The following is a 15,006-nucleotide window of genomic DNA, read 5'->3' on the forward strand; positions in this document are numbered from 1 at the left end:
CAGGACGTAAAAGACCCTGTTGACAAGAAATTGGAGCTGTTATTAAAGGCTTCCTTTTTTTTGGCCATTCAGCAATTGGTATTTGGCAGTCCATAAAGGATCAAGTCAAATGGCCGGATAGGCCTAACCAGAAGGATAATCTGCCTGAAAGTAAGACAAATATTCCTTGAGCGCTATGTTTTGCTTTTGATGCTTTAAAGGATTCAATACAGCAGGTTCATATGCGCAGACTTTTATGGCTTAAGAACTGGTCAGCCAAGCTTCCTGGTTTCATGGTGAACGTTTATTCTGTGATCACTTGGACAAATATTTCCAAAAGATTTACAGTGGGAAGAGTTCTCTAATTCCTGTGAATAAAAGCACCTAAAAACCCAGGGACTGCTTCTTCAAATGTCTCAGTGTCAGGGCAGTTCTGCCGCCAATGGGGCGCTAGGGCCAGAGGCAAGCCGCAGGGCCAGAAAAAGCCCTGAGTCCAAAATTATTCTAAACCCACTGCCAAGCCTCTTTTTGAGGGGACGCCCCCCACTCCATCAGGTAGGGGAAAGGCTGCTGCACTTTGCAGACATTTGGAAAACAACAATTCAGGACGAGTGGGTCACCTGAGTTATATTGCAAGCTGGAGTTGCAGGGGTTCCCCCTCTAAAGTTTTTAAGATCCAGTGCTCCCTCGGATCCTCCAAAAAGAGGCTTATTGCTTCAGGCACCACATCATCTAGTGCATCAAGGAGTGATTGTAGAGGTTCCAGTATCCGAAAGGGTTTTACTCGAACCTGCTTATGGTTCAGAAACCAAACAAGGACACAAGGCCCATTTTGGACCTAAGGCCCCTGAACAAGTATCTATTGATACAATCCTTTCGAATGGAGTCTGTCCACTCAGTAGTAACCTCACTCCAGAGGGTAGGCCTTTTAGTCTCCATCGATATAAAGGTTGTGTACTTACACAACCTTTATATCGTACCTATTACACGTACCTCTCTTTTAGCCTCATCAGAGGTTCCTACATTTTGTAGTAGAGGAACGTAATTTTCTTTTTGTGGTTCTACCCTTCGGGCTTGCTACAGCTCTCAGGTGTTCACAAAGGTCCTAAGGGCCCAAGGGATCCTGATGCTTGGGTATCTGGGTGACCGCCTGCTTAGAGATCACTCAGTACAGGCTCTAAAACAGAGCATAATATACACAGTGAGGTATTTGAAAAGCTTAGGCTGGATCATAAATACCAAAGTCAGCCTTGAGATGAACTCAAAGTATAAAATATTTAGGTCTGATTCTAAACACGGTCCAAGCAAGAGTATTCTTGCCACCCGTAAGGATCTGTGCCCTAGAGGATCAGATGCATCCGATAAGGGGCACCAGACAACCCTCCATTCGGCTCTGTATGAGTCTTCTAGGGAGGATGGTATCCTCCTTCGAAGCAGTGCCCTATGCCCAGTTCCATTCCAGGCCTTTACAACAAGATATCTTGTTGGCTTGGAACAGAGAAAGAAAAGCTCTAGATTATCCAATGTGCTTATCGCCTCAGGCATGCTTAAGCCTAAACTGGCAGTTGCAGGATCAGAACCTGCAAAAGGGAAAATCCTTTCTCCCGGTAACTTAGACAGTACTGACTACAGATGCCAGTCTCTCAGGAGGGGGAGCGAACCTAGACGGGATCACAGCTCAGGGGAAATGGTCAGGGACAGAGCAGACCCTGCCTATCAACGTCCTAGAATTACGGGCAGTTCGTCTGGCCCTACGATCCTGGACAGTGGAGCTTCAGGACTGCCCCATCAGGGTTCAGTCCGACAGTGCCATGGCAGTGGCTTATATAAACCACAATGGTGGTACCAGTAGTCGTTCAGCTCTGAAGGAGGTGAACTACATACTATCCTGGGCAGAGGGACATGTGCCAATAATATCGGCAGTCTGAATCCCGGGAGTAGAGAACCAGAAAGGAAGATTATCTCAGCCGCCAGCAGATCTGCCTGGGGGAATGGTCTCTACACCCACCCGGAGGTGTTCCAGGAAATTTGCCAATGTTGGGGGTGGCCAGAGGACAACCTACTGGCATCCAGGTCCAACAACAAGCTACAGCAGTTTGTGTCTCGAACAAGAGATCCTCTGGCAATTGGAGCAGATGCTCTGAGTTCCATAGAGCCAGTACTCCCTGGTATATGATTTCCCTCTGATCCCTCTTCTTCCACATTTGTTGAGCAGGATTTGGAGAGGGGATTAGTCATTTGGGTGGCACCAGACTGACCCAGAAGGCCCCGGTTCCTGGAGATTGTGAGACTGACAATAGACGGGCCATGGACACTTCCATGTCACCCCGATCTGCTGTCTTAAGGTCCTAGATTCCCCCCCAATTTACAGTCTATAAATTTGACAGCATGGCTATTGAAGCCAGGGTGTTAAAGGACCGTGTCATCTCAGGACCAGTGGTGTCTCTATTCTAGTGAATGCTAGAAAAGCTATTACTAGGAAGATTTATCATAAGGTCTGGAAAACTTATATTGCTTGGTAGAAGCCAGAAAATGGTATCCTCGGAAATATGTAATTGGGAGAATTCTCTCTCTTCTACAGTCAACTGTGGAAATCAAATTGGCTTTGAGTACAATCGGAGGTCAAGTTTCGGCCCTATCCGTATTCTTCCAAAGGTCTTTAGCCTCCCATTCATTGATCCAAAACTTTATGCAAGGAGTAACTCGCATGCTTCCCCCATTAGGTCATCTATGTGTCCTTGGGATTTGAACTTGGTGCTGTCTGTGCTACAGAAACAACCATTTGAACCTATAAAGGAAATTCCATTAGACTTGCTGTCACGCAAGCTAGCCTTCCTGATGGCTATCACCTCGGCTAGAAGGGTGTCGGAGTTGGCGGCCCTTTCATGCAGGGAACTGTACTTTATCCTTCAGCATGACAGAGTCGTGTTATGACCTGTTCCATCCTTTTTGCCAAAAGTGGTGTCGGCCTTTCATTTAAATCAGTACATTATTTTGCCTTATTTTTTCTCTCAGCCTTGTTCGGCGGAAGAGAAACTGCATTCTTTGGACGTTCAAGAAGAGAAGAAAAGATGAAGCGTTTCACACAAAAAGAACCGTGCTTGTTCACAACCATTGAAATGCTCACAATGCAAGCTATTTAAAGGCGTATATGAAATCAAACACCTAACACAAAGCACCTGTAGTTAAAGAGCAATCAACACAAAATTTCACCAACATAAAAACATTTCTTAAATGCTAAAACATCACAAAATGTTCAAAACAAAAAATAGACAATGTAAAAATGTAAATGATGTATTAAAAACAAAAACAGAAAAATGAGCGAAAAAACATGTATCAATTGTTGTGAACAAGCACGGTTCTTTTCATGTGAAACCTGTCAACTGATCATCATTGCAATTTTGTCTGGCTCATGACAATAAAGACATTTCTACAGCATCTTTTGGATTGTGACATGTGCGATCAATCTTTTCTTCTTGATATTGCCTACGGTGATGAGCCGGGATTAGCAACTTGGATCAGGTGTGTCCATTTTTTGCCTGAAGCAGTGTGTACACCCTTGTTCTATTCTTTGAACGTTGTCCGGGCAGTCACGGTTTATTTTTTTCAGATCTGCGGAGACCCGAGGATCAGACCCTTTTTCTGTTTGAAAGGGTGTCTCCCTCCCCTCAAGGCTATTGCTCTGTTACGGCCCAGCAGGTAATGAATACTAGCCTGGTTCTGTGTCCCATGATGTATGAAAAAGAAAATAGGATTTTTATGTCATACTTACCTGTAAAATCCTTTTCTTTTAGTACATCATGGGACACAGAGATCCATCCCCTCTTTTTTGAGGATTTAGTGCTTGCTACAAAACGAAAGTACTTCCTGTATGGAAGGGGTTATATAGGGGATCACTTCCTGTCTGAAGACCTATGGTCTACCAGTGTCCATTCACCTGATGATGAAGTATAACCCAGCAGGTAATGAATATTAGCCTGACTCTGTGTCCCATAATGTACTCAAAGAAAAGGATTTTACAGGTAAGTACAACGTAAAAATCCTATATTTTTTTTTTCAAATAAACATTTTTGTTATGCTACTTTTGCATGTATACTTGCCTATCTATTCTGGGTGTCACAAAGCCCTCACCATTCCCCATTTCCCTTGTGGATTGTGTTTTATAAGAACGGCAATTATTATTTTACTACTTTGGCAACAATGCATTGAACATGTATACTAATTAATATCATTTTGTAGGAAAAAGAAGGAGGAATTAGCTCAGCGGAAAGCTGAAGAGAGAGCTAAACGAGAAGAGGAGGCACAACAGCAGGAAGAAGAAAGAAAACAGGAGGAGGAAAAGGAGCTCCAAGAAAGGGAGAAGATTCTTAAACAGCAAGCAGAGGAGCGAGAACAGAGGGAACGCGAGGAAGCAGAGCGTCTGCAGAAACAAGTATGTGCCTAATCAGACATTAGATGCTTGTATTACAGAGGATATATGTAATTCAGTTGTATTGTATCATACTGTATTTCTGCTACAGAATAACACAAAGGTGTATCAGTTGTATTACCTCTAGCATTTTTATAATAGTTATAACAATGGGAATCCTTGAAGAGGGTAGAGCCCAGATGTAAGCTGGAGTCTCTCAGAGGTATACTATGTCAGTGGGTAAGTTGCTAGCAGTCTGACTTTTACCTATGTTGCTATGACAAAAATAGGTTGTATAATCAAGTGCTGAATGGCAAGTTTACCCTTTCTCCTCTTCAGTTTTATAGACAACATTGAGGTAATATAAGTGAGTGAAATATCAAAAACACGTAATTCCATATAGTTGTGTTTAGGTCGTGGGTGCAGCCAGCTGGTCACATTTAAACATCTTTGAAATTGCTAAAGAGAATTTGTGTTTATGCATGAATACTACACTCACTGCTGGAATATGTCGCATAAACAGGAAAATGTGCACTATAGCTGGTTTTAAAACATATTCACAGAAGCTTGTTATACCCAAATTTTACTCTCTATTACAAATATAAATTGAATACATGACAAAGGATTCCCAGAGCACTATAGCTAAATGGACAGCACAACTGATGCTGCCTGCTTTCAAGACATGATGTGGCTGACTGAATATTCAGACTTAAAGCGGATCTTCACTGCATCTGAGCACCACAAACCAAAAACACTATGGGGGTTATTTACTAAAGGAAAATCCACTCTGCACTGCAAGTGCACTTGAAAGTGCACCTGGAAGTAAAGTCCCTGTAGATCCGAGTGGGACATGCAAGGAAAATAAAAAAAAACAGCATTTTAGCTTGCACATGATTGGATGATAAAATCAGCAGAGAGTCCACTCATTTCAGATCTTTCCCTTAGATTTAGAGTGACTGCACTTGAAGTGCAACATGGATTTGCCTTTTGTAAATAACCCCCTATGTGTAAGATTTTAATATCCAAAGCAAACTCCCCCATCCATTCATGTTTGTTTTATTTTGTTGAGGAATCACTCTGAAACACAACCCCCTCTCATTTATGGCCATCTTGAGTAAGGCAAAATAATTCATGTAGCGTTTACTTCCTGGAATCTATCTGCCCTTAGCTCAAGCATGCAGGCAGAAGAGTGTGCTTAGCTGAGAAAAGCCCTCCTCTTCTCCTCCCTTCTTTAAGACTCCTGGGATGTGACGTTGTCTAAGCAAGTAACCAGGTAGTAACTGAAGAAATGTAAAAAAGTTACATACAGTAAATATGATATACTTTCATTTCGATTTACTTATGTCAGCAGCTTGCGCAATTAAAAATAATCGATGTTGATTGGGTGAGTGAAGTTCCACTTTAACAGTCTGATAAGGGATAGGTTGTTTCTCTGTCCAATCATTTACTGGTGTGTGTAAATTTCAGTTTGAGTTATTAAAACAGGCTATATATCAAAGAAGCAAACTAAGAGATTAGAAAACATTTAACAGAGCCTTAAAGCTGATCACCAGTTTTCCTGAGACTTTAATTCATGTGGACCAAGCTGGTCCAAATGAACTATTCCTTCCACTATGTGCTACACCGGCCAATCCCATGAAGCTTTGTATTCAAAAGCTGCTTATGAATGGCTGAGCGTCACTCAGTTTTGTCCAAACAAATCATTTAAAATCACAGGAAACCCAGAGATCAGCTTTAAGCTTCACCTGTTGGTTCAAATTGAAGAGTTGTCTACATGACAACTTTACATTTCCTCTAATGTATTTTTAATGAATCCATAACTGGAATAAATAGTGGCTTTTTATATCTGTCCACAATTCAGATTTAAGTAGTTATCTATGAAATAGGACAGCAATTGCTTTTTTGGCAGTTTAGTAGAACTGATTTCTATTTTAATAAATGTATCATGGTGACTGGAATTCTTTATAAAGGTTTGCAGGCTTTCATCCCACTACTAGACCGAAGAGATTGATACCAAAATCTTTGGCTCCATGCACACTGAAGCTGATAAACTGCAGTTTATTGGAGTTTGGGCGTTTTTTGTAAAAGCCCATAAACTCCACTCTATGTTAGCCTATGTGTCCATGCACACATGGACGTTTTTCAGCTTTAATGAGCAGTGGAGTTTATGGGCTTTTTTCTGAACGCCAGAAATTCGCGTTCAAAGTGCCGTTTTTCAGCGGCAAAAAACGACAAACGCTCATTAACGCTCATTAACGCTCGTTCATTAGTGTTCGGCATTCTATTTTTCAATGCATTGTGGGATTTTTGGAGTGTCCTCTGTGTATTTTTATAAAAAACGCCCATTAACGCTAACGCTGTAAAACGCTCATTAACGCTCATTAACGCTAGTATAAAACGCTGTTAAAAGCAGGTTTTTCAACCAGCGTTTTCTGCCAGCAATCTGGCGTCCAGAAATAGCTTTTTTGAGCTTCAGTGTGCATGGAGCCTTAGTGTTGAAGGACTGACCAGATCACTTCATATTTGGCTGGAAAACTACATTTTGTGAGATAAGGAAAAAAATCAGCTTCAAAGGCTACTTAGAAAATGTGATGTAGACTGAATCTTGCCTGTGTACCTTTGGTTAGAGTGTTTAATACTTTCTGCTCTTGGATTAATTATTTGATATATAGTACATGTAGAAAGGGCTTATGTTTCGGTAGTGGTTTGGATGTGATGAAGGTTTTTAAACGTAGGGCAGAATTAAAATGTTTGCGTTGTCTTTCCTAAAAATTCACATGCTGTTATGGTTGTATACTTCAATATATAGTATACTTTTATTTCTGTACATACAAAAACTATGTACAGAAATAGCAAGATTGGAAAGTTTTAATAGTCTCTTTATAATCTAATTAGAAAGAAGAAGCAGATCGCATAAGATTAGAACGTGAAAAACATTTCCAAAATGAGGAGAAGGAGCGCTCTGAGAGGAAGAAGGTAAGTGGTGCTTTAGATCCTCATGTATCAGTAGCATGATTTCTAAAGCTGAAGTTTAAGATGAGAAAAAAATAATACTTAAACATAATTTTTTTATCGTTATTAAGGGACACAGGAATGTAGTAATTCTTAGTCATTTATGTTACATGCTGCCTCCTAGAGAAGGCTTGGACACTGGCAGAAAAACCATTGAAAGCGAGCCCTCATTTAACCCTGTTTCTGACCGTCATACCTCCAGTTTTTTGCTAGTGTCCTAAGAGGTTGGATACTATTTCATCAGCTCAGCTGAGAAAAATAATTTTTAATCTTTTATATATATATATATATATATATATATATATATATATATATATATATATATATATATATATATATATATATATATATATATATATATATATAATATATATTATTTTTTTGTTTGTTTGTTTTATTTTTTTCTTTAGTCAAGATGCTCGGTTTTTGGTCTATACACAGCAACTGTCTGGATTGGCATATCCTCAGCAACAGCTTTGGAGGCCGTATCTGGACCCCGCAGGACTGGAATGTAACCTTCGAGCTCTGCATTGTGGCGCCTTCCAGTCCTTCGTCTACTATGTTAGGTAAAGCTGAGTTCCAGACAAAAATACAATTAGGTCTTGAACAAAAGCCCACCCCACCCTCCTTCATTTTTGGATTTTTTTTTTCTCTTCTGTTATGTACCTTTTGAAGTGTACAAATCTGTCCTAATGCTGCTGCCGCGAGTTATGTCAATTCTGCATCTGGATCAGTCTCCTCCTCCCTCCCGCTGCTTTCTGGGACCTGTGTATGTGTCCTAGAAGATGACAAGGTCATTCAGAAAGTGCAGCAAGACTCGTGCAAGAGCAGAAGGAAACCGGCTGTGAAGCCTGAAAGCTTCACTGCTGGTTTCCCTTAGTTGCAATGGCGGCGCCTGCACCCAAGCCAATGGACTTTGGGGGGAGCGACATTGCGGGATCTCTGGACAGGTAAGTGTCCTTATATTAAAATTCAGCAGCTACATTATTTGTAGCTGCTGACTTTTAAACTTTTTTTTTCTAGAGGCTGGAACTCCGCTTTAACTGTAGAGTGCGCTCCCGAGGTCCAGAGACCTGGTACAGCCTGTGGATTAATCCGGTCTTTAAAGACTTGTATAGAAAGTATGCCTTTGAGTGTGGCACAGCCTGGATGCTCGCCCTGTCTGAGGAGGCTCTTTTAGTGAGCAGGTCTGGTCAGGTTGAAGCAATACGAGCTACCTCATAGTTACCCTTAGGTGCCATCTTTAAAATTTCCTACCTCCACTATTTTCATTGCAGTATAGCTGTGGGATTGAGCACTGACATTATATTCTAGGTGGAGTGCTGCGCACAATTTTCAGGTTTTCTTTCCCTGTCTACTACAGGTGACCTTAGCACATACTTATGGTTCTGGGGTATTTTTCCCTGTATACCCAAATTAAATTAACACCTGTAATCTGGAACCTTGGACCCTTATTTTTATGTACAATGTCTCTATAGTCTATTTCAGATTTGCCAGTCAGGGTCGAGCCCCCCCTCAAATTTCAGCCTCTGTTGTCATTTCTATTTCAGATTCAGATTGTCAACATTTAGAGAGGCTGTTTCTTTGGGTCACTGCAGTCTTCTTTAGCTGACTTGAATTTGCAAGGGGTTGTTTTAAGCCTTAATGATCCAGTTTATATCACCCTGCATTTGGATGATCAGCCTGCTGTTATAAGCTTTGAATATTTTTGTTTCCGTCCAGATATTGCTTAGTGGGATTGTGGGTTCTAGCTAAAGAATCAAAGTGTGATTTACATAAGGAAACATGTAGTATTGCTCATAGGGCAGCCCATTCACTGTAATGGGCTGCCCTATGCACATTTGTCTTGCCAAAGAAGCTCAGGGACCAATTTTGTCGCAAAGAGCTTACCCCGACTTGTTCATGCCCCGACTTAGTTGGGATAGACGGAACACTTTGGTGGGGGTGAGTCAGCCAGACCACTTGACCTTTCACCTCTGGGGGAGGTCCCTATTCTGATCCCTGAGTCCTAACCTTGTTCTTCTAGGGGAAACTCTAACCCCTAATCCTAACCCTAACCCTAACCCTTGTCTCTGAGCCAGGCGTGATTTTATACAGGTATTCTGCCAGAACTGTCGTGCAACAATTGCAGGAAAATCATGTTGCGTTTGGGGTGCCATTCAGGATAAATGACACTCAAATGTATGCCGTGTGTTTTGCCATGATTCCAAATCACCTATGTTCACGGAACCTTAGATTTCCCCGCTATAACTGTTACCCTGTTTCCTCGAAAATAAGACCTAGCGTGATTGTCGGTGATGGCTGTAATATTAGCCCTACCCAGTTTCCCCCAAAATAGGCCCTACCCTGAAAATAAGACCTACAAGGACTTTAACTAGGGCTTATTTCGGGGGTAGGATATATATTGCAGCCATCACCGACAATCACGCTAGGTCTTATTTTCGGGGAAATAGGGTATTGTCATACACTCTGAAAAGCCCTGGATCCAGGGTACCCTTGTGGAAGACCTCATGTACTACAGTATTTACTGAGTCTAGTCATGGAGAAAATGCATGATATAAATATTTGGCTCTCTCATGCCACTTAATCTATCTTTAATAGTCTCTCCTCTAAAATAAGAGATGGTGGAACTCTCAGGATAAATTAATTGTTCTCTCCAAGACTAGACTCCAAAATACTCATGTACAAAGTACATGATGTTTTCCACAAGAGTTCTCTGGGTTAAGTCCATGACTGCTATAGCTTTACATTTTGGTAATATACCCGCACTATGGCAATATAATAATATTCTGATGGTACTACCCAACTAATCTCTCAAATATTAAATTAATAAATAATGTCAACTGTAGAGCTAATGCTGTTGTGTAGGCAGTGAAAAACCTTGATAATCCAACTGCAAAAGCCACAGTGCTGCTCCTTAAAGTGGAAGTAAACCCATCGATTTAAACAGTTAAAAAAAAAAGGCATGCAGGGAATGCTAACTGCACATTGGCTGTGCTCTCAGCCAAACTATCAAACCATCCAATGGCTGGTGTCATAACGAATCACATGTGCATAGCAGTTGATGATTAAACAGAGGCAAAGATGGCAGCTTCCTTGGCTGAAAACGATAGGGGAGTTTACTTCCACTTTAAATGCCTTAATCTATACATGAATATCCTTTGATCATATTAATAAATATACAAAAATTCATACATACAAAATGCAATACTGCAAAGCCAAACTACAAATAGTCCATGAATGCACTTAAAGTGACAGTTGCAAGAAACTGCTTTCTCAGGGCAGGGTCAACTGTGCTGTGGTTTTGTGTTTTCCCACTCACCGACGGTTGTTGACTCTTAAAGTCAAAATGGCATATTGTTATCATCTTGCTGTGTTCTGGGTGACCTTTCTCCTAACATTCTCCACTCATCCAATATAATGGCCAGATTCAGATCAATATGTTCATACCATAGAAAGGATTATAGAATAGATCTCCATAGCGTAATTCTGTTTGACTTTATTAGGGAACGCTGGCTAAGTCTGAAGGATTCTAATGAGACATCCATGGAACAGCTGATTCATTTTTTGCTTTAAGGGACGTTGTGTCTTTGAACCAACTTATGTCTCTGTCACTAGCAATGCCTGAGGCAGCCACAGTATGCTCATACCAGCGTCAGAAGATCTGTGGAAAGGTCAGAGGAGCCTCATTCCTCTACCTCTTCTACATTAACAATGCATTCTTCAAAACCTTTGAGTCTGTCTCCCACTGATCCCATAAGTCCAAAAGCTGGGAATCTGTTCATGCCAAACTTTAGGCAAAACTTTATTTTTTCATTTTGGATAGAGCAAGGGAGGGTTATAACCCCTGTGAGATTTTTTTCTTTCTCCATCTGTCTCTCATTGCGGAGATTTCACTTCTTGTCTCATAGCCTAACAGGAAGTGAGAGTAAATTCCTTCAAATTAAGAGTATTCCTTGGGGACCCCCAGGTCACCAGAACTAGTGTCTCCATTGAAAGTTTCCCCCTATAATACTTTTCTAGGGACAACCCAAAATTTGGGATTTTATTTTACTTTCAATGATAATGGTAAACAGAACAAATATAAACGGTAAATCTGCTTAACCACTTGCTTACTGGGCACCTAAACCCCCCTCCTGCCCAGACCAATTTTCAGCTTTTAGAGCTGTCGCACTTTGAACGACAATTACGTGGACAAGCAACACTGTACCCAAATGAAATTATCACTTTTTTTCCCACAAATAGAGCTTTCTTTTGGTGGTATTTGAGCACATCTGGGTTTTTCATTTTTTGTTAATTTTTTTTTTAAATAAGACCGATTTTATTTTATGTTTTTAAAAAATACAAACCCATTTTATATTTTGTTAATAAATTTTGCAAACAGGTCATTTTTCTCCTTCATTGATGTACGCTGATGAGTCTACACTGATGGGCACTGATAAGGCAGCACTGATGGGCGTCACTGAAGGGCATTGATAGGTGTCACTGAAGGGCCCTAATGTGTGGCATTGATAGCTGGCACTGATCGGTGGCAGTAATGGGCACTGATGGGTGGCAGTGATGGGCATTGGTAGGTGACACTGATAGGCGGCACTGATTGGCACCACTGGTGGGCATTGAAAGGTGGCACTGATGATGACCACTGATGTATTGTGGGCACAGATAGGTGGGCACTGATTGCTGGCATTGGCAGGCGGTTCTAGTGGGTACAGAGACTCTTCCTCTTCGGACTGATGTCCCTTTAAACAGAAGCCAGCGATCAGCTTTTTTTCTTCTCACGCTGTCAGCGTGAGAAGTAAAAATAAACGATTAGCAATCTTCTGTTTGCATCACATGATCAGCTGACATTGGCTGATAGGGGATCATGTGACAAGGGGATGGGATCAGCCCCTTACTTTGATCTGTGATCACCCAAGTCTCATTGACAATAGAAGGCCTCCTGGCAAAGCAGATCCGCTCTGTAGCCATCATTCCGCAATAGCGCGTATCTGAACAGGTTAAAGCGGAGGTCCAGAGGTCCACCCTAAAGTGGACCTTCCGCTCATTGGAATCCCCCCCCCCCCCCCGGCGCCACAATTGGCACCTTTCAGGGGGGAGGGGGGTGCAGGTACCTGTACAGTACAGGTATCTGCACCCACTTCCGGCGTAGATTCTGCAGAAAGGAACGCCCCTTTCTGCAGAATCCACGCCCCTTTCCGAAAGTCCCCCGCTGCCTGCTGGGAAACACACGGATCCCAGAGACAGCGGGGACCATCCTTATTGCGCAGCGCGACTCGCGCATGCGCAGTAGGGAACCGGGAAATGAAGCCGAAAGGCTCCACTTCCTGATTCCCATACCCAAGATGGCGGCGGCAGCACCCGAGAGACGATCGAGAGATCGGCTTCGGGTGCCGACATCGCGGGCGCGCTGGGCGGGTAAGTGTCCTTATTTTAAAAGTCAGCAGCTGCAGTATTTGTAGCTGCTGGCTTTAAAAAAAAAAAACAGCGTAACTGCCGGCGGACTCCCGCTTTAATGGGGGTATAGGCAGCAATAGAAACTGACACGTGTTCTAATCCCTCTCCAATCAAAAACAAAAAAAAAATTTTGCTTTTAGTTATACTTGAAGGTGCACTCCCATGTCTACAAGCAATGGGACTGTTTTAATAACCAGTATTTGTCCCCAGGTTCAGGCCTCCTTGGTGTTGCATGCTCATGATACTTCTTTTTAGCTCACAGGACAATTACTTGGAGATGGCATCTATTTCAGCTGCCCTGCAGCATCTTTCATGTGCCAGCGGTGCCTTTCTTGGGGGTCCTGGGTTCCCTGCACTCTGGGACCCCCCTGTTCCTCTCTTAGTAGGCACCTACCCTTGGAAGTTATTTCCTACAAGGCTTCTCCTCAGGAAAATTGTTTCTCTTCAGCTCCTCAGTATTCTTTCCCAGAGGGATCTTCTGAGTTACAAGTTGAGACCAGTTTCCACTGTTCCCTCTTTCCCTCTTCTAGTAGGGCCCTGACCCCTAAGTGTCCTTTAACGGCACTTGTGGTAGTTGACAGCTCTGGACCATATGCCCTCCCTAATGCCTTTTCTTGGCAGCCCTGTTCGGATCATTTTTTCTGAACTCTGATAGATAGAATTTAATTAAAGTGTCCAACTTCTGCTAGTTTCCATTAGCTGGAACCTTAGAGATGTTTAGTGATGGTAACTACCAGTCTTCAATGATCGAGGCTGACCAGCTTTGATCCTCACTAAAACACTCCTCTAGGCTAGTGGAATCTTCCCTAGCAGTTTTGGTATCACCCCACCACTTTCCCATTTAAGGGCTAGTGGGGTACTAGTGGCTTGCCTTCTTTATGTCGCCTCTCCTGCTGCAGGCCCTGCATGGGGTTTTCCCTGACAGGTTCTAGCTACACCTTTGAGTGTCCTTATGGATGACTCTGTTGATCCTGCTGGCTTTTCTTTACCAGTATGGAGTGGTTGTCTCCCCTTTTTCATGCCATTTTCCCCTTTGTTGGTCAGTCTCCATTGGGTTTGTCACCAACTTCTTAGGTCCTTGACACTCCCCTTGGAATGTTATGCTAAATAGTTCTCTATCTTGATTACCACCTACAGCTGGTTGTCTTAGACATCTCTATTACTTGGAGCCTTCTTCCCTGATGCCTAGGGTTGAAAATTTAAGGCTATGGCCTTTTGCCATGCCTAGAATTCCTGGTCTTGCTTTGTGAGCCTGTTGTCCAACTGGTCCTTAGGCATATTTTTTGAGGGTGGAAAGACCTTAGTGTTCTCTTTGTTGACCATTTTTGTTGCTGGTCTGTTCTCCTCATTTGGGTAGTTATATTATGTTACCCGTCAGTGGTTGTTTTATATCACATCTTCTGCTGGTGTGAACCTGGTGGCCTTAAAACTAGTTTTTCCCTTGGGTGGCAACTTTAGTCCTGGTCTGAGTATCAGGTTGATCCTCTGTAACCACACCTGGATCTTTAGCACTTCCACTACCCTGTTGAAAATGTAATCTCCTCTTGAGCAGGCTCTGGCCTTGGTCCTTCTAGTTGTTAGAGATGGTTTCTGGTTCTATCCCAGATCCAATTAGTGCCTGTAGCCCACCCTTCAATTGGACTGCTTTTGGACATCCCAAATGTCTATCAGTTACTACATTTCTGTGTCCCCTAATGGGTGGCAATTGTTTTTCCTGCTCTGAGCACCAGTTTAATCCTCTGTGACCTCCTCTGGGTCTTTAGCACTCCCTTTGTCCTGTTAAAACTTAAACTCTTCTGGTTCCAATTCAGGAATTGGTCCTTCTGGTTGTTAGAAATGGTTTCTGATTCTATCCTAGACTTGTCAGTGCCTATTGCCCACCCCTAAGTGTCCATCAATGGATAATAAATATAATACAATATATGTATTCACCATAAAGTCTTTTTGTTGGAGTCCACTAAGGAACAAAGGATAGGTCTCACTCCTCTGAGGCATTACGATTAGAGGCACAGTTATATGGGGGCTGGCCCTCAATGTTTTTTTGGTGGTGTCCAAACCACTTATAGGTGGTAGTATATAACCCAAATGTGTCTTAGAATTACTGAATTCCTGTGTCCCTCAATGGACTCCATCAAAGAGTTTTTATGGTAACT

At 42.2% G+C, this 15,006-nt stretch overlaps 1 protein-coding gene across 9 annotated transcripts in view; it reads left to right on the forward strand.

The window, feature by feature from the left end:
- MAP7 (microtubule associated protein 7) overlaps positions 1–15,006 on the forward strand; it is a 336,970-nt gene that overhangs the window by 303,533 nt on the left and 18,431 nt on the right. For all 9 annotated transcript variants that reach the window (XM_077486793.1, XM_077486789.1, XM_077486791.1 and 6 more), the window contains 2 exons: positions 4,219–4,411; positions 7,283–7,363. In XM_077486793.1, coding sequence (XP_077342919.1) covers positions 4,219–4,411; positions 7,283–7,363 — 274 coding nt within the window. The remainder of the gene's footprint in view (positions 1–4,218; positions 4,412–7,282; positions 7,364–15,006) is intronic.

Source organism: Lithobates pipiens, unplaced genomic scaffold (genome assembly GCF_037356315.1).
Source record: "Lithobates pipiens isolate NorthernLeopardFrog02 unplaced genomic scaffold, aLitPip1_a1.2 Scaffold_18, whole genome shotgun sequence".
In the NCBI taxonomy this organism is placed as follows: Eukaryota; Metazoa; Chordata; class Amphibia; order Anura; family Ranidae; genus Lithobates; species Lithobates pipiens.